General features: G+C 35.3%; 1 protein-coding gene across 1 annotated transcript; it reads left to right on the forward strand.

Annotated features, from left to right (window-relative positions):
• Positions 1-11,634: 11,634 nt before the first annotated feature.
• On the forward strand, positions 11,635-18,817 carry LOC127790091 (L-type lectin-domain containing receptor kinase IV.1-like). Its single transcript, XM_052319374.1, has 2 exons — positions 11,635-13,154; positions 18,271-18,817. The coding sequence occupies exons 1-2, from the start codon at positions 11,635-11,637 to the stop codon at positions 18,815-18,817; spliced, it is 2,067 nt and encodes a 688-aa protein (XP_052175334.1).
• Positions 18,818-26,741: the final 7,924 nt, after the last annotated feature.

Genomic DNA, 26,741 nt, shown 5'->3' on the forward strand with positions numbered 1-26,741 from the left:
TCGTCCAAAAACAAGGTCGATTTGTGCTCTCATTCTCGGCCGAAACCCTATGTATTTATAGGCAAAATCCGACCCCCACGTGGCTAATTTCCGGCCAAAACTTCTTCCCCACGCCTCTTAGACCACCCTAGGCCACTCCCTGACAGTCCTAGGCTGCCAAATAGCCGGATTTTTCGACCACAAATTGTGGCCAAATCTGCCATTTCTGAGCAATTTTTCGAAAATTGCAGCTTGGCCCCCTGAAATTTTCTTTTGCATTTTGGTCCTTATCCTCTAGCCCCTGATCTTTCCAACACCATCACTAAGACTCTCAAGGTTAGTACTTCTCATTTCTCCTTGGAAACTTCTGAAAAATTACCGTTTTGACCTCCCTCGAGCAATTTTAGAAAATTACACTTAGGTCCGATTGATCGATTTGACCTCAAACCCATTCAATTCAATATGAAACCACTTAAGGGTTGTTCTATACATCAAATATTAGTCCTAGACACACTCTGTTGATTTTTTTTGGACATCGTCTATAACAATTCGATAATACGACCTAATTGGCAGCTATATTTTTGCTGTACCGAAAACTGTTCCTGATCTCATTTCTTTTATCACTAAAAATCATAATTTAAATCACTCGTCGATATTATACCATTTTCCTTAGCTATCTAGGGTCCGGGGTACTCCCTCTGACTAATTCGATCGTCCAAAACTGTGTTAGTATACCCTATAGTTTTATTTTTCCCAAAATTTCATTTATGCCATTTATCAAATATCATTTTTATCCTTAAATTATTCCCGGGTATTACACGTCCTGCATTCGAGGCGGCCTCGAGTAGGGCGAGCTCGCATCTTGGTTTTTAGGACATGTGGGAAGAGGTTAATGGGAAAGGAGCAAGTTTGTCTTTACAAGAGAGGGGGGCAATCCAGGCCCTACCTCATGTTAGTATTACCCTCTATTTCTTGTGAATCCATTTTTTCTCCTAGGAAGAAAATGATATTTAGATCACCTAGGAAAAAGTCTCTTGTCGACTTTGTCCCGTTGAGTTTAGCTTTTTTTGGTGGCGATAACACTAACGCTAGGCGCAAACTTGTATTGCACCCCTATCTTGTAAAGACAGACTTGCTCATCTCCCTTTAACCTCGTCCCATGTGTCCCGAAAACTAAGACGCGGGCTCGCCTTACTCGAGGCCGCCTTGAAGGCGGGATGATTGGGCTATGAGGTTAAATAGGTTAAAGACTCTGACTGTGTCTCGGAAAAGAGTTTATCGTCTGGGGCGCAAGACAAGGTTGCAAAAAGAAACAAGTTTAGGATGCAAATAAGATTATCTGCAAACCTCTTGATGTATAAGTCGGTCTTATATTCGAAGTAAAATTATAGTTTCACTAAAATTGTGAGCATACCTTAACTTAACAGAAAGTTCTCCTATTTCTAGAGAGAAAGAGACTAACAAGATAGTCCCAAAATTCCTTTCTATATAATACAATTCATCGATATTGTTTCATTTTTATGATTTCTAAAATTTAAAATAATAAAAACTTTAACAATATTATGATTTTTAAACTTTTTATTTATTTTTCAAATGTAGTATTTATTTACATTTTGTACACATTTAATAAATATTACCAATAGTTAATTATTTTACATTTAATATATTTTTTATTTTTTATTTTATGCACATGAAATATGTTAATTGATATATTTAGATTTAAATAAATATATTTATTTTATATATTTATAAATAAAAAATTAAATATTTATAAATTAACATTTTCAATTCATCTTAACTTAATATATTTATTTAAATTAAAAATTTTAAATTTTATAAATTAATTTTTTATATTCATCTCATGTTTAAATGTATATTTATTTTTTAAAATATATTTATACTTTAATGTTGCCCAAAAAAATATCCAAGAGATGGTGAATTAGGTTTTTTAAAAATTAATAATTTTATCTCTTTTGAAAATTCTTAAATTTGTGATCTTAATATGTGATGTTTGTAATATAATTAAAATCAATAAAATTACCCAACCACACAGAACAAGATAAATTTATAGTGATTCGGTTCTAAAGAGCCTAATCATCTCTCTCAAGACTTAGCTTAAGGTTTTACTAGAGAGAATCAACACTACCTTTTAATTGGAGCTATAATTAACATACAATCCATTGCCTAAGTAAGAATCACTAACACACTACTAGCAAATACAATTCCCTTACACAATAAGTGAGTAAAAATAACAAACTTACAACCAGAGAAAATTACAAACAAGTCACAAACGATTGAGAATTTTACCAGCCAGCATATTTCCAACACTTCGAACATTCTCATTCTTGTTTGAATGCTCTATCAAGTTTGTTCTACCTTAAGTCTCCAAACTTATCCTATATATATACATTTTCTAAACACACTAGCCATTAAAGAAAAGGTTAATATGAAATTTGAAATTAAAAAAAATATTTAAGTTTTCTCAAACAATAAGAAAATATGTTTCACCTTTAATTCAAAATAAATTTACTTTTTACATAAGAAGTCAACAAATATAAGTTTTTGAGATAAATGATTAAAAGAAGAAAACATGTTTAAAAATAATTTTTCTTTAATTCAAGATTTAAAAATTCAAATATAAGGTTTTGAAATATAAATGATTAAAACAAGAAAACATGTCTAAAAGCAATTCTCTTTTAATTCAAAATAAATTTACTTTTTGTACCCGCTTTTAATTCAAAATAAATTTACTTTTTTTACATGAGAAAGAAATACATTTATATAATAAAAATATTTTTATTAATTATCAAAACTTAATTAATATAAGTAAGTTGGCTCAACAATTAATATATTTAATTTTTTTTATAAAATTTAAATATTTAAATATTCATCTCAAGTTTAAATATTTATAAATTAATTAACTAAAAAATAAAAAAATAAAATTAGAATTTCAAATTAGCAATGGACTTCTCGTTCGTTGTTAAAATAAATTAAAAATATTTTTATAATGATCTAAATAAAAGAAATAAAAGGAAAATTAAAACTAGTGATGGATTGAATATTCCGTAGAGAATTTGTGGTTAAAATTAATTTTTATTTTTTGTTATTTAAATAAATATTAAAATTAATTTTTTTATTTTTTATTTTAGCAACGAAAAATAATTTTAGCGACGGATAAATGTTTTTGTAATTTCTGTAGCTAAAGTTAGCAACAAAAAATATATTCCGTCGCTAGATAAAAATTTAATTTAATTTTTTTTATTATTAAAATATATTGTTAATCCGTCGCTAATTTTTCAAAATTCTTTTTCGTATTTCATCGTGATTCTGTCTTTGTTTCATTGCAAAATAGTGAAGGAAATTTCATCGCTAAATCCCAAATTTCTTGTAGTATTTGTTTTTCTTCTGCTTTTAATTCTAGGATTATTTGATCAAGTGTGATAAGATAATGGACGAGAAGCTGGTTCACCCAACTCAAAACTTAACAGCTCGACGATGGTGGTGCTACTGTTGCTGCGCTTCGAGTTCAGTAACCTTCGTCTCAATGGAACAGGTCGATGAATACCATTGCCAATTGGATTTGCCCCTCTTGAAGATGCCTGCTTTTAACATATATAATCAATCTCAGAAGCAGCAAAATCAAGAGGAAGAGGGAATTAGAATGAATGAAGTTTGCATTGCAGCATCCTATAGCTATCACAATCTCTTGATCAAATAGATAGTTGGCTGGTTGTAACTTGAATCTGATCACAATTCTAGGGTTTTCTTTTCTTTCTTTCTTTTTTTTGGGTCTTAGGAGATCATTAAATTATAATAATGATCCATGAAGATGGCGTGAAAATTCAATTACATCAATGAAGTTTCGACTCTATATATATACCTTAAAGATTGGAATTGCACAATAGGAAACAAGCTCCAATTGTATAGTTTGAAACAAGCTCCAAGAGCTTGAACAACAAGATTGATTTTTATTTCCAAATAAATGAACTTCAAAAAAACCCAAATAAACCATCTCTTTATGTGAAAAAAAAAAAAAAATGGAGTTTTTTTTTTTTTTATAATTTGTTTGTACGTTGATGACTAGATTTGTATGGGAACAAATTGGAGGATGTTTGAAGATTTTAAAAAGGCAATGATGGAAGAATTCGAGATGACTAATCTCTAAAGGTGTGTTTGATTGCATTACCTATAATTTAATTCTAGGTAATATTGTCTAGAAAACAAAAATCACCTCACTCCTTTAGAAAATGAATTTCATAGAAATAAACTTTAAATGTTTGTACCATACATATTTTTCCATAAAAACATTAAAAGTGTTTGGTTATTTTTCATAGAAAAAATGTAATAATTACATATTTTCTATGATAAATATGTGCAATCAAACACACTCTAAGTGTTATGAAATATTTCTCGAAAGTTCAAGTTGAGCAATCAAAATGGGAGACTTTTCTGTCCCAAGAGAATAATGTTGAACATTTATTGAAGAAGTTTCACATAACAGATTGCAAGTCTATATCCACACCCATGGCTATTGGTGAAAAATTGCAGCAAGAAGATTGAGCCCAAGAGGCTAATGCAAAGATGTATCAAAGTTTAGTTGGTTCTCTTATATATCTTTTTATTGTTAGATGGGATCTGGCAATGGTTCAGCCTCAGACTAAGGCTTGCAGCAACAGCACGACCTAATTGTAGGCAATGTTCGTACTTGTCTTTTGACTCTTGCTCTTGGCTTTTTTTTCTCTCTAGTCTTTAATTTTTTTTTTAAGATTTTTAATTTAGATAACTATTTATATGGTATTTGGTTAAACTTAATTTGTTATTTTACTTTATTATTGTCAACGTTCAGAATTGATCGATTGTAATTCGTCGGCTCGTACTAATAGAATGATCATGAACACGAGGAAAAGAAAACGATAGCACAATCAACAGACAATACGCGAGAGTTTTTACGTGGTTCAACTATAATACTGCCTAGTCCATGACTGCTCTCTGATAATTTTGGCACAGTAATAGTATGTATTTTTTCATGTCTGTACAATAGTTTTTGACCCCCTATTTATAGTGTGGGGTATTTATAATTTACACGAAGTTCAAAGCAGTGGAGTTACATCGTGAGGGACAATGTGTCCTTAGCATCTCCATAAAACTAAGAAAAAAAGTTCTGCACCATCTGGGACCTGATTTATCATGAATAAGACAAATGGACATCATTTTCGATTATCCTGCTCTTTGGTTCATTTTGCGAGCTAATCGAGTTGGCCAACGAGCTAGAGATATTGTTGAGAGCTCACTTACTATTGTGGTTAGAGCTCAAACTTCAGCAATAATGTGACCTCGTTGAAATGTCTTCGGCCTTAGGTCTATTGGGTTTCAAGAGGTTGGGTTCAATCATTGGACTATTTTTAACCCAAAATAGTCCAGACAATAGTCCAAAGGAGTCCAAAAAATGCCCATAACAATTATATACATATATTATATTATATTAAATAATTAAATCAATATATTTAATTTAAACATATTTAATTTAATTATATTATTATGAAAATTTAAAATTTAATAATTTTATGTTAAATAATATATTTATAAACAAGTTTTTTCATGAGCTATTTGTAAACTTTTAATCAAGCACCTCTAATCGAATCTATTGGTATTCACGAGTGTCTAATCGCACATGTTCATAAGTTTTAAAGAGCCGAGATTTATTGATCTTAAGGTTGACACGTTTACAAATTGAGATTCAAAGTTAGGCTTAAACTGTTTATTTTAACAGACGAATTTGAACAAGTTTTTGTCGAATTGAACATCGACTCGACTCATTTACGACCCTGACTACATAAAATCAATAAATGTCTAACTTTTTATGATTACTACAATAATCGTCAAAAATATATTACACACAAGTTAATCTAAAGAATGCAAGCAAGTTGCAAAAATTTTGACATTTAATTTTAACAAGTCTAAACAGCAAAAACCTATGTTATCATTACTAAGTAAGGATTTTGTGATAAGTGTCAGAATTCAAATTTGGCTTTGATTGGAATATATTTAGAATTGAAGATTTATTTTATTCATAATTTATTTTCTAATCATATAAATTATTTTTTGTATACATCTATAGATGAGTATTAGGTTTATAAATGGAATACTTAATACACTGAAATTATTATAATAATATCATCATAATGATATTTTATTCTTTCTACTTGTATTTTTTTTCGATTTAAGTTATTCACATAAAATTTTTATGTTTATTTATGTCTTTGATGGTTTAATCATAGTTTATTTTTTATACTAAATTCGTGTAAACTTGATGGAGCTAGAATCCCAATTATTTAAATGCGCCTATATCCAAGATAACAACAACAACCTCCAGGGATGAAAACAATCCACATTGTTCAAAATCATTCTTGAAATGTCAAAGGATCTTTTGCTTTTCTCCAATAAGATTTGTATTCATTTCATTTTCTAAATTCACCAATAATACTTTAAAATCTGTTGTGTTTAAGAAAATGGGCTCAAGGATTCACTTAAATCCAAAAAAAGAGGTCTAAAAGTCTATCGAAAAAAGAAATTCACATAAATAAGCTATAGGTGCTAGAAGCCATCTAATAACCGTGATTGAGGGACATCAGTCCAAGTGATCGAGAAACCTAAATAAGTGGCTTTCCAAAGACTTGTGAGAGACTAACGAGAAATTGAAGTGAGAAATTTGGATGAGGGATCGGTGTGTTCGAGAGGTCACTCGAGAACTAGTATGGTCGAAAAATTGAGAAAGATTAAGGCAAATTTACCTCCGATGTACTTGCTTACAAATTTGGAAGAGAGTCCATAATACTCGTCGAAAATTGTGGCCCTCCCTCCACCTATCAATCTTCTCCTTTGACAAAAGTATGCTCACAACTTTACTCAAATTATAATTCTACTTGTTTTTTGTACTTCGAGCACGAGATTGATTCAAGTATTGGAGGGTTCATGTGGGACACTCACCCTCGTCCCTAACTAGTTTTTTTCTCTATAGATCTCATGGAGACTACATCTAAGACACTCCCCCACTCCACTGATTGGTCACTCACTTGCAAATTCATTGAGACACTCTCTCACACAAAAAAAATTATTATTTTATTTAGACAACAAAATCGCCTTATCCCCTCAACAACTGGGTTAGGTGAGCAGGTGGATAGTATATTGGTGGTATTAATTATACAATAATGGCTTAACGTGACATTTGGACAGATTGATTAATTGTATGAAATCTGCTAAATGTTTAATTGAAATCCAAAGAAATAATCAGATTTCACACATAGCTAAAACCTAAACTATAGATAAACAACTAAACTAATAAACCAAATTTCATGCCTAACTAATTACTTTAAATTACAAATAAATCATAAACAAACCCTAAATCCAACATCTATGGAATAACATGTCTATGAATGATATTATATAGGGAAATTCTATTTGCAGCTACGTTTTTACTCTTCGTAGTCATATTTTAATATACATAAAATATCCTCTTTTGAAAACTCATTTTTACCCTCACATTCACTTTCTCCCTCAATCAATTACCCGCCACCCACTTATTCATAACGAAGACAATACAATAAAAAATACCAAATTCGATGTAGTCAAAAATAAAAAAATAAATAAAAATATAACAGTAGAACAACACACATGCATACACAAACACACATATTGTTGGTTTTCTACACAACCTATTCTCAGTCAAACCACAAGATCAAGCATAAATAGAGAAGAGAAAAGAAAAGAACACAAAGCTTTTACGTGTTCGAATCAAAAGAACCTACTCACGGCAGAGGCTTCGCCTCTAATCAATCCACTAATAGCTTTCGATTACAACTGGATTACAAGATCACAACAAGAACAAAACGTATTGCAAATACATAAACTGAAAACATAAAAGAAAATACAAGAACAAGTATATGATCTGTTCTATCGATCTCAATATCGTGTCAAGAATCTGATCTATCAGTTACATCTAATCTCTCACGCCTCAGGCAATTCAACAACAAAGATTAAAACAATACAGGCTTACCAAGTGATCTTACCACAAACTAAAGCCAATTGAACAAGAGAAGGATTTACGAGCGAGAGAGAGTCTCACTTCATGTGCGTCGAACTAGGGTTTCAGAAAATGAGAGAGTAAGCGATCTGTTGCAATTAGGACATGAAATTGCCTTTATATAGCAGCAAGAAACAAACTGGGCTGGAATGGGCTGGCTGAGGCAACACGCATGGATAACCCGCTTATGAGCCTCACAAAAATGGGCTTGCACCATAGAATATCACGGCCCAATAGAACTTGGCCCATATAGGAAAAACAAAAGATTATATGCTCATTTAAAAAATTTATTTAAATGACAGTAAGATGAAACCCAAATGCATATATCAAAATGCACATAACAAATATATGAAAATACATTTTGAATCATAAATCCTAACACATATATACATTAACAATCACATACATTATATACACAAACATAAATATATGTATACACACACACATATATATATATAGGAAGGAAGCAGTGGCCATGGGGGGAAGCCATGGTTGTCGAGCTTCACGCCCCCCGAACCTTGGGGTTCGGGGGCGCTTGAAGGTTCTCGAACTCCAGGGTTCGGGTGTCTTAATGGCCAAGGCCAGGGTTTAGGGTGCATTGAAGGTCGCGAAACCTGGGGTTCGGGAGCCTTTGTGTGTCTGCTTCGAGAGATGAGGATAATGACTCTTCAAATGGTGGATCGGGCTCTTGGTGGCCACGTGACTAGACCAGGCGATGACCCACACCAGACAATGAGTTATGATTGTCATACCATTTCCAATTTGCTCATTATTTATGCTTGGATATCTCAACTGTGAGTTGTAAATTTTCGCTGTCTATATTATATATCCTCCTCAGTAGTTTTCCAGTCATTTGTACTGTCTTGATAAGTGGGTGGTGTCTCTTCAGGTGGACGAATGACAGGAAAGAAGTGCAAGTTATTTTGCTTAAAACTAGGTCCACTCAGTTAAGCTATTACTTGGGAATTGCAGATTGTATTGTGTACCAGGGAAATGAAATAGTTTTAATTTTTATCTTTAAATTAGCCAATTTTCATTTCTTTGGCATGGTACATCTTATATATTCATGGGCTTCCAGTTGAACTGAATACACTTATTTCGAATCTTGCTTGCATTATATATATATAATTCCATCATTGTATTAGAGAATGGCTGTCAATTTGCCTCCAGAAACTTATAATACTTTGATTTTAGCTTGTCTCAGTCAGTCACAACAAATTCTTATATATGAGTTTTTGAGCTTTTTGATATTTGGTTGAATGGTATTTGAATTTCTAGGAGAATGTATTTTGTTGGAGCCGTTGTCCAATTAAATTTGAAGCATCAAAGGTTCCAATTTAGTTTTTGAATGGGTAAAATGGGTTTGGGCGTCAACCACGCAAGCAGGCCGTCTCTGCCATCGAGGCCCACAGGCTTCGCCACGCCACTGAACCGGGGTTTGGACCCATCGCATCGAAAGGCCACCGAACTGGGGTTCGGACCCATCGAACCCGGGGTTCACGACCTTCGAACTCCAAGGTTCGGAGGCCGCCACCACCTTCGAACCCAGGCGGCCACCACCTTTGCCCTTCGAATCCCCTCGCTTAGATGTGAACTTTCCCCCTCCGATTGCCTCGTTGAAACCTTCAAAGCAAACTAGAATTCAAAAATTACCAACAAATTAGAATTAAAAAAGTATCTGTAAACTTGGAGAGATGAGGTAATTCCAACGACAAACAAAAGCAGGCCAAGCGCAAAGCAGAGACGACAACGACAGTAGAAAAGGAGACAACGAGTGTATGTAGGTTGTGGTTGTGCGCGATGTATGGGATATGAAGAATAATTATTAAATTTATTTTAATAAAAAGATGATTGTAAATAAAATTTTCCTATTATATATGGTCGACACTTAATAACAAATTGAATTTTACATTACTATCCTTTACCAAATCACTTAACAAAATGGAGATTAGCAATGCTGTTCATCTCCACTGGAGATGAACAGCAGTGACATGGAAAGTGAATTGTCTGCATAGTTGGCAGACAATTATTTTCTCCCTCTTCCACTATTTCTTCCACACGCTCTCTCACTCTCCCCCTCAGCTGCCGAACTTACCCCCCCCCCCCCCCCCCCCCCCCCACGCCCCCTCTCTCCCCCCACAGCTGCCCAAGCTTACCCCCTCTCTCTCTCTCTCTCTCTTCCACTATCATTCTCTCTCTCTCTCCCTCTCCCTCTCCCCCTCCCCCCCCCAGCAGTGAGCAAGGATCGCGCCACTGCCGTCGCCGTCACCCCCGCCACCGCTGCTCGCACCGCCGTCGCCCAAGGATCGCGCCACCGTCGTCGCCCGCAGTCTCCCCCGCCAACGTCGCCCGCCGTCGCCCAAGTATTTGCAATGGGTGATCTTTATGTTTCTTTCTTTCTTTGGAGGTTTCATCTTGTATTTGCAGTGAGTTGATGTGGGTATTTCTTTCATTTTAACTACAGTTAAAGCCACCCATTTCCGTGTAAGGAAATTCAATAATCCCAAATCATCCCAATTTGTTTCATGTAATCTGCTCCCCTGAATCAAATTACGGTATTCATGAATTTTTTAGACTAAATTTGTGGGATAACTAAGTTTTTAAATATTTTTTGTGAAGATCACCTGATAGGGTGTTTATTCCTTTTTAAATCAATTTTGAAGAAAAATTCAAAGTTTTACGTACTAAAATTGCAGGGGCCAGGCTAAATAATCCATAAACCAGAATCTAATTCGAAGGAAATCAATGGCCATGCACACTGCATATCTTAAAGAGATAGTGGAAGAGAGAGAGGGGGGGTAAGCTTGGGCGGCTGTGGGGGGAGAGAGAGGGGGGAGGGGGGGGGGGGGTAAGTTCGGGCAGCTGGGGGGGGGGGGGGGGGGGGAGAGAGAGTGTGTGGAAGACATAGTAGAAGAGAGAGAAAACAATTGTCTGCCAACTATGCAGACAATTCACTTCCATGTCACTGCTGTATCATCTCCAGTGGAGATGAATAGCATTACTCAATGGAGATACATAACTTCTGATAATTGGATATACAGCGTTAAATTCGATTGAACAATGATTTTTTTTTTTTGGTTAATTTTAAAATCAAATCTGAAAGTCTGAAAACCAAGTCACAAGTTACTGTGGGGGCTGGCGGCCGTTATCAAAGACTCCCTCGGTGTCGGAAATGGAAGTCTTCGGCCCCACTTATGGATATAGATAATGGGTTGCTAATAATTGTTTCGAAGAAGATATATATATATATATTAATGCTAATTCATTTAAATTCGTTCGAAAACTGGGTAATTAAGGCTATTCTGGGTAATTAATAAAACAAGAAATAGTTATAATTATTATAGTTTAAATCCACTCAGTTTTCGTTTGAGCTGGGGATTTAAGAAGCTTCCAAATGAATTAGCGGAAAGCTGTGAGAGCCACAGGTACACGCATCAACGACGTTTCCACGCTTGGATTTTTCTTATCACAAACCCATATGCATCACATCTTGACTCCCGCAATTGTTAAACGTAATTAGTAATCATCATTAAATAGACGGAGATTGGGAGTTGCCCGCAGTCACGGCCACAACCATGCTACTCAAGCTTCTGGTCCTTCTTCTTCCCTTGCTCCCCCAATATTCGACCGCCGATGACTCCCATTTCGCCTTCAACGGCTTCAAGTCGGCCAACCTGCGCCTCGACGGCATAGCCTCGTTTACTCCCGGCGGCCTCTTGGCCCTCACCAACGGCACCACAGAGAAAACAAGCCACGCCTTCTACCCGAGCCCCGTCCACTTCAAGAACTCGCTCGCCGGCTCGGCTCTCTCCTTCTCCACCACCTTCGTCTTCGGCATCATTCCCCATGACCCCACTATCGTCGGCCAAGGACTCCTTGTCTTCGTTGTCGCTCCACAACGCGGGCTTTCCGGCGGCCTTCCCAACCAGCACCTTGGCCTATTCAATGAGCACAACGATGGCAACGAGACCAAACCTGTTGTGGCGGTGGAGCTCGGCACGATGCACAACAGCGATCTCAATGAAGGCCATGTCGAAATTGACATCAATGGAATGAATTCAGTCGAAGCCGCGACAGCGAGCTATTACGTCGAAAAAACCCACCGGTTTCAGAACCTGAGCATGATCAGCGGCGAAGCGATGCAAGTCTGGGTGGAGTACCATGGGTCGGAGAAGACAATGGACGTCACAATAGCTCCGATCGATGTTGGAAAGCCGTCAAAGCCTCTTCTGTCTTTGTCTCGAGACCTTTCTCCGATCATAAACCAGACCATGTACGTCGGCTTCTCCTCCTCCACATGCTCAGTCGTCACATCCCACTATATTCTCGGCTGGAGTTTCAAGATCAACGGCGAGGCTCAACCGCTTGATCTTTGTGAGCTTCCGAAGCTTCCACGAATGGCACCCAAGAAGACATCCAAGTTTTTGACAGTTGGGTTGCCTCTGATTTCCTTGGCTCCGGTGTTCGCCGCTGTTTCCGGCGCGGTTTTCCTTCTAGAAAGGAGGAGAAAGTTCGCCGAAGTGGTGGAAGAATGGGAACGTGAGTATGGCACTCATAGATTCAAGTTCAAAGACCTACACATCGCCACTAAAGGATTCAGAGATAAAGAGCTTCTCGGCAGTGGCGGATTTGGCAGGGTTTTTAGAGGAGTATTACCAACTTCAAAGCTTGAGATTGCAGTGAAGAGAGTCTCCCATGAATCCCGGCAAGGAATGAGGGAATTTGTGGCCGAAATCGTAAGCCTCGGCCGGCTCCGGCACCGGAACTTGGTCCCGCTCCTAGGTTACTGCCGGCGTAAAGGCGAGCTCCTTCTGGTCTATGATTACATGCCCAATGGAAGCCTTGACAACTTTCTCTATGACCAACCAAAATTCACCCTCAATTGGCAGCAAAGATTTAAAGTCATCAAGGGTGTGGCGTCTGGGCTGTTTTATCTACACGAGGAATGGGAGCAAGTGGTGATCCACAGAGATGTCAAGGCCAGTAATGTTTTACTAGACGGCGAACTGAACGGAAGATTGGGCGATTTTGGGCTTGCAAGATTACATGATCATGGAACTGGTCCTCAAACCACTCACGTCGTCGGAACTATAGGGTATTGCTGAATCGTTAATCACCGCTTCATCTAAAGCCTTATACTTGCGCATTTACTTTGACACTACAAGAATTTGAGAGATTTACTCACACACATAAATGTGGGTAAAAATTACTTTATATGTCAACTATAATTTTTCCTCACACATAATGCAAATGTCAAAATATGTGGATAAAGGGGGTTAAAAAATAACTTTTACCCACACATATATTTATGTGTGGGTAAAGTTTGATATATTACCCACACGTACATGTATAGGTATTTTTATGTCAAGAAATTATAATTCTGACGTGGCTTTAATTGGAAGATGATGTGGCATGACATGTGTATTTGTTTATGTGCAGGTAAAGTTAAGATTATGTATAGATAATAATATAAAAAATAATTTTCATATATGTGGGTAACAATGTTATGTGTAGATAAAAAAAAATACTATGTGTGGGTAATAATATAAATTTTTTTTGAAGATGTGTGAATAAAAAAAATATAATGTGAGTAACAAATATATTATGTGTGGACAATAATATAAAAAATAATTTCCATTTGAAATAATAATTTCTATGTGTGATTATAAAACATATTATGTGGATAAAACTAAAATTTTATATTTAAAATTCAATTGTTATAACATCTATTACAATATAAGTGAAACATATACGTACCTACAAAGTAATAAAGTCACTTAAAAAATTCAAACATATATGAAAAAAAATAGACTTGTACTGATTTTTGAATGTAATATTCTTCTCGATCAACATTTGTCGCAGCATGTTTACATCTCTATAGAGCTCTTGAAAAAGAAACTTAGTACTAGTTCGGTTCAAATCTTCAAACAAATTGATTGTAGGTTGAATGATGAAATCAACGAGCTCCTTTAATGTATCTTTCACTCTCAAGGGCTCCAATATCATCAAAATTAACCTCAATATCACTTGGTTGAATAACATCGCCAAGAAATTTTTTCTCAAATTCATTCTCCCCAATCACATCCTGAAAATCTTGCTGGTCATGATTGCAAGAGTGATAACACAAAGAAATAAGAAAACTTAAAATGAAAAAAATAAAATAAAAGAAAACTAGAAGATGAAAACAAAAAGAGAAGAATCTACCATGATAGGGAAAAGGATACATTCAGTTCCAGATTCCATTCTGAATTTTCCGTAACCCTCAGCAACGAGAAAGTTCATCACCAGCTTATTCAAATCTTCTTTCCTATTCTTCACATCATTCAACTTTTTCTCCCACCTCTTCCTTTCTAATAACTTTCTTTAACAAGGCCTGTAAACATAGGAAACTTAATAGAGCCACTTAAAAATATCAAAATTTACCGAGAACACGTTCATCAACCAGTATTGCATATAATTTCTGTAGGAATAAATGTAAATGTGAATCCATCCCGTGGAAAAACAAAAGTGGCAAACTGAATAATTTGGGCATGATATCAGTAATAGAAATGGACTAGACATAAATGGACAATTTCAATCAAGTAAATAAGAAAATTGGAAAATCTGGAAAACCAACATAACCAATCATGTCTACACAATATAAATTCTATCCTTTATGAATCTACACATAATGACCTCTTTCTGTCCTTAGTTGAGGGCTATCATATAAACAAATTCAAACAGAAAAACCCCTTGTTGTAGTTAAGGCTTCGCCACCAGACTGCAATATTCTCAATGTGTGCTGAATTTAAAAAACTTGGGATATTTGACAACCACTAGATTTTTTCACCCAAAGTATCAAATAAGCAGTGAATTCCACATTTTCAAAGCTACTTTCATAACAAGCATTCTTATTTAGAAACAATAATATATGGCCATAAATTTAGGCATTAAGAAAACTTGCTACAATAACAGATCGAATGGCTGTTAAAAAGGCAGTGCCAATCAACTTTACCTTTAGTGATTTCTTCAGACTATTAGTTTCATTTTGCATTCCTCGTAGCATGTTACTGCCCAACTGCAAGACTGCATAAGCACAAATGACTAATGATCTAAATGTGGTGCATTTAAGATAATGCCGAGCAAAGTGCCTAAAAATGTTTATATGCAATCTTACCCTTTGTTTCAACAACTCCAATTAGGGACCTTCTAATGTCTTTCAAAAGTTTTTTGAAAGACATTAGAGCAAAGATAAATGGCACTTATAAAATAATGTTTCCATTTTCTCATTCTGCTTAGCAAACAATTTCAAATTGGAAAGCAAAAACAATGTAACCATCTAAAATACTCTACACCAAACTAAAATAAAAATACTCCAACTTAACCCAATGCATCATTATTATAGCACAAGTCTATAAACAACAACAGCATACCAAGCCTTTATCCCACTATGTGGGTATTGCTTAGGTCCAAAAGATTAAAAAATTACTCAAGCACCCCTAATTTTTAAAAGCATATATAAAAATATACCAAGCTGAAATCTAGCTAGCTAGGTGATGTGACCAAGGAGATATACTCAGTGGAGAAAATACTCAGCAACAGAGGCCCTATTTAAAGCATATTTGCATCACTAGGTTTTGTTCCTACAATTTTTCACATAAATAATCACGTATCATGTTTATGTGGGGTTTTTACTTTTGCATCCTATCCAATAGATGAATGTTAAGTAAATCACACGTACTAACTAAATTACATATTCAATCTAGTTAATTTGATTGTTAAATCCACATTGTTGGGTTTTCCAATTCATTATAGAGGTTTTTTTAGATAAGTTTGTTTAGTAAACCGCAAGTGATTTATATGAATCTGATTTCTTTCAGCAATCATGCCACTTTTGTTCCCTATCACACAGGCTCAACCAAATGAATATGATAGTACTATTTTCCAAACACATTATAATTTTTTTCATAACAGTCTGGCCTTGAGATAAACATAATTACTTCCTTTTAAGTGGCTAATATGTGGTTGGATGTAGTATCCTGCCAGTAGAGTTTCCTATAGTGCCAACTCCACTCCAACTCAACCTAAGATTCATATTGAACATGTAACCGGTAATTTTGTTGAGATAGCAATATACAGATCTTCAACTAGCTTTTATTTGTATTAAATTTTCTAACCACCTTTGTTAATGTATTTATTTCATAGCACAATCGCTTGTTAGGAAGGGAAAAAAAAAACTATTATAGATGGTATCACTTCCAAACAAACAAAAATAAATAAACACGCAAACAAAAAGATATGTTCATATATATTAAAAAAGTGAAAGACTCTCCATGCGTGAGGAATCCGAGAAAAAGATTCACCTGAAACAAAAGCCTAATGGGAATGCAAAGAAGAAGGATGAAATGCGAGACGAGGGGACCATGAGGAGAGGCAGATTGAGAACTTCAAAGAAAATGACCAGTGCGATGAAACATTGAAGTTAGCGCCTCCGCCATAAATCAAAGATCTGCAGAGAAGGAAGCACACAAATTACCAGATCGAATCATTACCTTTCTCTCTGGTGGTCTCTCTCTGGGCATCATTATTTATAAACATTTGTATTTGATTTATCTTCTAAACATCTGGAGGTGACGACGACAATCGGGGACGGAGGCGGAGGCAGAAGCGTCGACGACGGAGTGATGAGTTCAGAGAGAGAGAGACAGAGAAAGAGAGAGAGAAAGAGAGAGGGGAGAGGGGGTGAGTTAGGGTTTTGGCCAAAGAGAGAGGGAAATGGGAATTTTCCAAGAAAGAAAAGAGGCGGGGCTTCTCCCGCTAACATTTTAGTTTTTTTTTAATATTTAATTATTAAATAAAAATAAAATAATTTATAAAAATAATATTAATAATTATTTAATTGATAAGCATAAAATAATTTAATATTATGATAATTGATAAAATAATCTAAATTATGATAATTATTAAATAATTTAAATTATAATTTATGATAGTCATCTCAAATATGATAATAAAATAATTTAAATTATTGCATTAAATTAATATTTATTTAAAAATTTAATTATATAATAAATCTAATCATTATAATAAATTAGTTTGATATATTGTATTCTTTTTAATATTTTTGTAATTTTTAATATATTGTATTATTAATAAATAATCAATACTTAATTATATTAGCTTAATAATTATATTCGTGTATTTACAGAATTATATTAGAAGTTACTTATAATAGTGTTAGTTAAATCTTAATAATTCTTTTTTACTTGGAATTAACAAAAATAAATTCAATAAGAAAAAATTGTAAATATAACTCTAAACACAAAAAAAATCAGAGAAAAAGATATAGAAGAGATGAGATGGGATCATAAACAAAGTTAAAAGAAATCGAGATAGACACTAATCAATATGAGAAATGTTGCAAAGGACGGGAAAAGATCCAGAGTTTTGCAACTTTGTCTCTATTCCTATAGAAATTTTTTATGAGGTTAATGGTATCGTGTATTTGTTAAGGTTTTAGGAATTTTAGAAATGGACAAATGAGTAAATGAGGGATTTTAGAAATTAGAAAGTAGAAACTGGGTAGGGATTTAATTTTAGGGAATGGAAAATTTTAGTGTAGGGATTTAGTTTTAAGTTTATTATTTGTATTTGTAAATAAAATAAAAATAAATAAATTATTTAAATTATAAAAATTAAAACGATGTAATTTTGTAATTTAAGTATAAAATAATAGATATGTGAATACTCACACATATATAACATTTGTAATTATGTATGGGTAAGTTCATAAATAATTACCCACACATGCGTAACATTTATTAATATGTGTGGGTAATATAATCCAAAAAAAATGCCACATCAGCTAATATATGGATACCCACACATATATAACATTTGTAATTATGTGTGGGTAGGTTTATAAACAATTACCCACACATGCGTAACATTTATTAATATGTGTGGGCAATATAATCCCAAAAAAAGTCACATCAACTAAAATTGTATTGAAAAATATTCCACCAACATCTGAAAGTGGAGAAATTTTTTTTTGCCAAAATAAGTATGGGTATATCAATTTACCCACACATAATAAATGTGAATAATGTAACGAGTTTGTTTAATTTAATCACCCACACATATTACTATTATGTGTGGGTAAATACTCACATATAATATATGTGGGTAATTTATGTGTGGGTAAATATCTCAAATTCTTGTAGTGTGAACAGGTATATCGCGCCGGAGCACACCAGAACCGGCAAGGCCTCGACAAGCACGGACGTGTACGCTTTTGGGGCGTTCTTGCTAGAGGTGGCGAGCGGGCGGCGCCCAATAAAGACCAGCAGCATGGGGGGAGGCACGGTGCTGGTTGATTGGGTATTCTGTTTGTGGAGCAAAGGCGAGATTTTGAGGGCGATGGATGCCAGTTTGGGAGGCAAGTATGTGGTTGAGCAAGCGGAGTTAGTACTGAAGTTGGGGTTGCTGTGCTCGCACGGTGAGCCGACGATTAGGCCGACGATGCGACAGGTGGTGCAGTACTTAGAGGGAGATGTTGGACTGCCGGAGCTAGCGTCGATCGGCATCTCGGCGACTGAACTCACGTTCTCAAACCCAGAAGGATTTAGTGACTTCGCTTTGTCGTATCAGTCTTCCATGAACAAGGGGTTTACAAGCTCGTCGTCTGTTGTGGAATCGTTTCTCTTGGTGGTAGGTGATGGTGATGCCGCCATTTCAACTAGAAGTGAAAGCTTTTTGTCAGCTCTATCTCTATTGTAAGGGCTAGTTTGGCTATGCATTTTTTTAAGCTTTAAAGTTGGTAGTATTTAAGTTGGTTATAGCGTTTAAGTTGAATAGTATTTAAGCTGATAATTTGTTTGGATAAGTGTGCTTTTAAGCTATTAGTGTAAAGTTATGTGTTTGGTTTGTAAAACTGATAAGATGTTAAAACTTGCAAAAAGACTAAAGTGGATATGACAATGAATAATGCAATATACATGTTGAGATATTATATAAAATTATTTATTTTAAATTTTATCAATACATATCAAGTATTTGTCATTTATGTAACGCCTCGTTTTCTCACAACGTGCATTACCTCGAGATTTTGGAAATATTTTTTTTTTTTTTATATCATATACACAACATAAGTCCCTCGATATACATACCCTCGACATAATCATTTTCCGACAATCCCGATCGTACCTTCTTAGCATATCAAAATTGAATAATTAATAGACTAAGACAAGTAATATCAATCACATCAGCGGAAGCAAGATCGAAACCTCAATGATATATAACTGACAATTTCCTTTACAGATAATAATCGAATCGATGTTTCACATGAAAATATCAAAAAATTACATAACCTCTGAACATCGTATTCATAGACAAAACCTATGAAAACTAATCATAGCAGCTACATATCGATGACATTCTTTCCCTTGGCGCCACTGCATTCACCTGGAACGTTGAATATTCCAGGGACATAGTCCAAATTAGATGCTGAATCATCTAAGTGAGAGTTCAAAACATTTTCATGCAGATATGCAAAATCATATATAAACCGACAAGTCCCGACATACACCAACCTAAGAGAATCCCACATAGCACTTAACCCTAACCGGGGAAAATGCAATCTCTCTAAAGGCAACATGATCCCATCGGCCCATTGGCAAATACAATCATGCTTAAGATGAACAACCTCGACACATGAACCTGGGAATCATCCCATTGTCATTGTTAGGTTTTACGCTCCAACTCAAAATCATTCCAAAACCCAATGCAACCCTAGCCCTAAGAGTGTCACATCAGCACTATTCTCGGAATCGACGTCACCTCGGCATTAATGCTATTACTCAAAGGAACCTGGGGTGGTGTCCACTCGCAGCCCCGCCACTTGAGCCAACAACCGGGATGGTGTCCAGTCTCAGCCCCGCCACTTGGGTCCCGTAGGGTGAAGTCCGTCTCAGCCTCGTCCCAAGTGGGTCACCTAACATTAATCCTAGGTACGCATCCCGAGTGCTATCACTCTGGGCTACGTCACAGGTTAACAACCCACGTCCCACGTGGACCACACAATATGCCAATGCCGAAAAATCATAACATGCATAAAATCAACATCTCAATGTATGCAATTTACCGTACGAAATTCAATACATGTGTAAATAACTGTTTGGACAACCATAATAAATCAAGCCATAGGGATGAGCATTCACAGTAAACCATTCATATGTCACTCAAATTATTTTTGGGTAGAACCACTCACAAGTCAAAAACAAAGTTGGGGGCGAACACTCACCTTGGGCTAAATTCAAGGTTCCTCGAAATGCGTGCCCGATCGACCTCGATTCTCGTGCCAGGCGCTCTCTAGTTCAAATTCGAGCCTCAATGATACCCTAGACATCATGTGCATTCAAAGGGAAATTACTATCTATTTTCTCAATTTTATCCTTATTTTTCTCTAATTTCTTTCTATTTTTCTCTCGATAATTTCAAGTAAATACCTCTTCAAGAACTTTTTCTAAATTTTTCTCCATAATAATTCATAAAACAATATTTATAAGCCTCTTAAATTTTATGGAAATTTTCCAGATTTTTTCTCCTATTTTTTCAAATTTCCATAATTACTTTTCCTTGAGAAAATTTATTTCTCATCGATTTACTTTGTATATACTTCAAGAAAAATCACCAAAACTCATAAAATAAATTCCTTATACTTCTGGAATTTTTTCATAATTTTCTAAAAGTTCCTCCTATTTATTTTCTATTTACATTTCCTTTCAAAAATCAAAAATAATTATTTCCTCAAGAAATTTCTAAGATAAAAATTCATCAAAATAAACCATTCACCTTTCTTGAATTTCTGGATATTCTTCTAGAATTTTAATTCCTTTAATTATATTTTTTATCGAATTTTCTATATTTTTAATATTTAAAAAAACACAAAAAATACTTCCGATCATCTTCTCAGGCGATGGCGACCGACGACCTTCTCCGATGGCTGATCTAAAGACACCATATTGAAGCCCTCTTCAAGTCGATCACAATGGAACCTTCACATGGCCGAAAAACTTACCGGAAGCTGTTCGATTTGACGATTTACAGTCCGGCTCTGACGAAGTTTTGCGTTTTTCGGCGAGCCAAATTGACCTTCGATTTGAACTCCGATTGACACGAAACTTTCTAGATCAATTACCAATCGCCTTGCGACCAAAAGCCCCTTATTAGATCGCTCAATCGATCACTCTACAACCCGATTTCATCTTTACTCGATATATATACATATATATATACATGGCCAAATGCAAAACCACCCCTATACCACTCCAAAAATTCTCAAAATCCCCAGAAATGATCCTCTTCCCTTAAGGATCAAAAGCCCTCTATTGGATTCCCTCGATTTGCCCTCAAAACCGAGCAATTTGATGATTCAAATTCGATCGAAACCTTTGGCTATTTATAGCCAAAATCCAACCCCCACGTGGCCAATTCCGGCCAAAACTTCTTCTCCACGCCTCCTAGACCACCCTAGGCCACTCCCTGACGGTCCTGAACTGTCAAATGGCTGAATTTTTTGGCCAAATCAGCCATGCTTGTACAATTTTCTGAAAATTGCACTTTGGTCCTTTGAAATTTCTCTTTTGCATTTTGGCCCTTACCCTTAAGACCCTGATCTCTCTATCACCATCACTAAGACCCTCAAGATTAGAACTTCTCATTTATCTCTTGAAATTTTTGAAAATTTACCGTTTTGACCTCCCTCGGGCATTTTTAGAAAATTACACTTAGGCCCGATTGATTTATTTGACCTCAAATCCACTCGATTCAACCTGAAACCACTTAAGGGTTGTTCTATACATCGAATACTAGTCCTTGATACCCTCCGTTGACTTTTTGGACATCGTTTATAACAATTCGGTAATACGACCTAATTGGCAGCTGTATTTTCACTGTACCGAAAACTGTTCCCGATCTTATTTCTTTTATCACTAAAAATCATAATTTAAATCACTTGTCGATACTATACAATTTTCCTTGGCCATCTAGGGTTCGGGGTACTCCCTCTGACTAATTCGGTCGTCCAAAGCTGTGTTAGTGTGCCTTATAGTCTTATTTTTTCGCAAATTCCATTTATGCCCTTCATTAAATACCGTTTATATTCTCAAACCATTCCCGGGTATTACAATTTAAATAAATATTAATACTTAAATTTATATTTATTTCAAATAGCTAAAAATTTGATATATATTATAAAATTACAAGATTATACATGACGCAATAATTGATAATCAAATAAATTTGATAATTACAAAATTTAAAATTAGATAAGACATAATATTTGAATTGAAGTTCAATATAATAATATATTTTTTATGTATTATTATTATATATATATGTTTATATTACTATTATGTGTATACCTGTTATATATATATATATATATATATATAGCTCGGCCATGGCAGTAGCGCGGAAGAGATGAAGGTGATGGACGACCAGCGACGCGATGGGCGATAGCGATGGCGACGGCGACGATGATGGTGATGATCTACTAGTAGGGCGGCGATGGAGGTTTGCGGCGATCTGGTAGTAGGGCATGGGCGACTTGCGGCAATGGTGGCGCTAGGTAACGAGGCTGCTTGCGGCGAAGGCAACGATGGAGGCTTGTGGCCTTAGCAATGACGGCGATCTGCTAGCAAGGTGGCATTGGGCGGTGGCGGCGACCGTTTAAGGAGAAGATTCGACAGTAATGGAGGAGAAGATGAGAATGGGAGATGAGAGCAATGAAGGAGAGTCGGGAAGCTATAGGGATAGGGGTTGTCAATTTTGATATTGTTGAAGAGTGAAATGGTCATTGAACTGGTCAACTCAAAAAGTTCCACAAAGTTTTTTTGCAAAAAATGAGCGGGTGATGGCTTTCCAAAAACGCTGTTGGTTAATGTTTCAATTCCACAGCATTTAAGCTGTTAATAACATCCAAACACATAAGAAAAAAAGTTTCATAGGTTATACACTAAATGAATAACTTATAAGCGGTCAAACTACATTGCCAAGCTATCGCTTAATGTCCTGTAACTATTGTCTTGTATTGCAATTGTTAGTGTTTGACATGTTTAATATATTTGATATTATAAAAATGAAATATATACATATTTTTAATAAGTCACACAAAAATACACATAATATGTATAAAATATGACATATCACGAAAAATAGTGAAGTTTTCAAAATCTACTTTTCAAAAACTTTATTTTCTTTCAAATTACTTGTCTTGTATAAAATTTTGAATACCTTAAAAAATAAATTCAAGTAAAAATATGAATATTTTAAGTAAAAAATTTCTAAAAATAAAATACTTATGTTGAATGTTTGCATAAAAAAAATATTTTTATTCTACAATACTATTTATGAGGATATGGATATACAAAATTTTCTTCACCTCTTTTAAGTGAGAGTGAACGTGACTTTCAATTAATATAGGGGTAAAAAAGTTATTTTGGGTCTCTTTCAAATCTATTTCCAAAATATAAAATTTATATTTATATTTATTTGAATGCAAAATTTATGTTTATTTTTTGACTGAATAATTATTTTTTATATTAAAAATTGTATTTAAAAAAATCTCCATATTTTTTCATTTATGAGTTTTAAATTGTTTTTCTATTTTTATTTTATATTGTGTCTATTTTTTATTTCCATTTTCAGACCCTTACTTCAATTGCAGTTAGATGACTGTTTTACTCTTTTTTTTTGTCAATTTATTTAAGATAGATTTACAGTGCCATTAAAAAAAAAAAAAAACAGCAAGATTCGTGAAACGGCTATTCTTCTTTTATCTACCCCAAGTTTGGGCGGCGGCGGCGGCGATTGTTTCCCTTGTTCGATCAGAAAATGCCGGTGAGAGTGGTTGATAGTTCGGCGCCGTCGCAGGCGTCAGGTATTGATACAAAAATCAAAAGGATCATGATTTATCCAGATTCCTAATTGTAATCTTTTTGTGTCACTGAAATCGAAGCGTTTGTTGTTATATTCTTTGCGTGATCTGAGCCAAAGCATCGATTTTTTTCCATTAGTCGCGGCCATATTACTAAGATCAACGCTATATCATGTTTAATTCCATTGTTAGAATCTGGGTTTCTTGAATAACTTTTCTCCTCTGCTTCGGAGAGCTGTTCGGTTGCTAGAAATTGGAGGATAGGAAAATGGGGTGGAAATTCAACGGACTTCTTTGGCGACTGTCTGTGTTGGACAAAATGAAAGAAGGCGACCTGGTTATCAATTCAAAACAATTAGCTGAATTGATGAACTAGTTGTATAGATGTTTCAAAAGATCTGTAACATCTATACTCTCATTTTGAAGTTATGGCTTGTGGACCCTTAGTTAAGTGTGAATGAAGTCATGGCTTGTGAAAGTAGGCAACAGTTTTCTAAGCCACTTGAAATTCATCTTCAGCCACTTGAAATTCCATTCCTTTTGATTCTCTTCCCCAAAATGTCGTGGAGACGCAAGCGTGGATTTGCTCTCCTTAGTTGTCTCGTCAATGAAGTTCCATACAATTTCAGAATGAAAAAAGCTCTTCTTCACTTATTATGGGTTTCTCCCATGTTTCATATACTGAAATTTGCTAATCAGTGAAAAAAATCCCATGTTGAAAATTGAATTCTGGTCTTTCAACTTAATCTTTATGGAATCTTTTAGCAATCGGCTGTTGGAATCCTAAGTTGGTAAATTAGCCGGAATATGTGCTGATTACCATTGAAAAAAGAGGACCAGAAGTTGAGAACTTTGCTTCATACTTAAAGCATTCACCATCAATGTAATCTTACTACCACATGCATCCAGAACAGTAGTTTATTTTTTCATTGCACACTAAGCCTTCCAGCTCGAGCTGTTTGTTCCTTGGTTCCTTTTCAGGTTCTTAGAATACATATTATGTTTAAATTGAATTTCATAATTTAGAGGGATTCATCTGCATGTTGTGGTTTAGTTTACTGTTGGAACCTTCTAAATATTGGCTCCTGAAGTTCTAATACTGCTGTCATTCTTCACTCTGAAGGTGCAAATCTTGGCAACACTTCAGCCCTTGCTTGTACACTTTTAAGTGTTGGACAGGTGAATTTCTACTTGTTTTCCTTCTTGATTTCTATATACAGTACTGCCACATTCCAAGGGCAGTAATTGTAATTTTCTTTCTGTTATAAATAGTTGTCCTTTGCTATAGGCGGTTATGATTTCCAGTTGCACTGCACATGGGTGCATGGGTTGTGAGGCTATGAATAAGCCACAGCTAGAGGAGGGGAATTCATGTTGAGAAATGAATTGAATATACTCTGTTATCTCTCTCTCACTTTCTGTTACCTTTTTCTCTGTCTGTCGAACATTCTGCCCCTTCTTGCTATTTCCTTCCTTCCATCTGAGTTCTCCCTCCTAATTCTGCTCTCCTGTTCTCTTAACCTTCTCGATTCCTTTTCTAAGCCCTAGCCCAACCCCAGGGTGTGATAGGTACTTCTTGAGGCCATTCCAAGTACTTTATTTATTTAGATGCATTTTGTCAGATTCTTGATCTGACAAGGGAGTTCTCAATTGCTCGAGAATGGCTAATGCGAGAGAATTGGGAAGTTTAGGGGGGAGAATTGAGAAGTATAGAAAGAGAGATAATGAGAATTGAGAGGGAAAGAGAATTCGAGAGGGAAACTCATTTCTAAAGTTCATTCAACATATGGGGGTAGGCGTAGATCAGTTGTATTTATACTGATCTATGGCATAAATGGGCTCCAAAAACGATTATCCCACCCCACTTGCCTTACAACTTGCCATGTGACATACTGGAACATTCCACTAGCTATGCCTATACGTATATGTTTTATTTAGTTAAGGCCTATAGCCTATTACCCAGGGCTTAACATGCAGCTAACAAAACAATCCCCTCCCCTTAGGGCATTTCTTGTCCTCAAGAAATGTGTAACAAGCTGGTAAAGTTGGGAAATTGCTGGAGAAGGTCTGGTGAATCACTCTTCTATCTAGGATGGCAGTGGGTATTGCTTCCTCTATGTCTTCTTCTACTATTGGAGGGAGTGAGGCGCTAGATCTTTGTGCTCTTATAGCCTTCTTAAGGAGGGAAATGTGGAATATTGAGTGCATCTGGGTCTCCTCTTGTAGTTATAGCCTGTAGGCTACTGTCCCTATCTTCTCCCCTATGGGAATTGTCCCATAGTACTTAAGGCTTAGTTTGGAGATGGGCTAATGGGTCAAGGCCTTGAGATGTTGCTGGCTAAGCTTCAGATAGACCTTTTCCCTAACAGAAAATTTTCTCTCACTCATTTTTCTGTCAACCAACTACTTCATTCTATTTTGTGCCCTGACCAACTCCGTCTTCACCAATCTCATAGCCTCCTGTCTTTGATGCAAATAGTCCCCACTGCAGCTACTGTAGACTGTTCTCCAAGAGCCGGTAGAAGCCCTAGCTTATAGCCATATGTCATGACCCTATGAGCAATAAAAGGTATTATTGTAATATGGTAGAATAGTTTGTTTTGGATATTTTAGCAATTAGTTAGGTGCACATGGCTGCATGTGCAAGGCTGTTAGGAGACAAATATGCCTATATAAGGCTGCTGTAAATGGATGGGTTTTATATGTTGAATGATAATTGAAATTCCAATATCTTTCTCTATAATTTCTCTCTCTTTTCCTTCCTTT

This window comes from Diospyros lotus, chromosome 14 (genome assembly GCF_014633365.1).
Source record: "Diospyros lotus cultivar Yz01 chromosome 14, ASM1463336v1, whole genome shotgun sequence".
Lineage (NCBI taxonomy): Eukaryota > Viridiplantae > Streptophyta > Magnoliopsida > Ericales > Ebenaceae > Diospyros > Diospyros lotus.

Excerpts from the sequence above, each read along its gene's own strand:
- LOC127790091 (XM_052319374.1), top strand. The coding sequence starts at position 11,635 with ATGCTACTCAAGCTTCTGGTCCTTCTTCTTCCCTTGCTCCCCCAATAT. Across the intron at positions 13,155-18,270 it reads CACGTCGTCGGAACTATAGG|GTATATCGCGCCGGAGCACA; the intron begins GTATTGCTGAAT and ends TAGTGTGAACAG.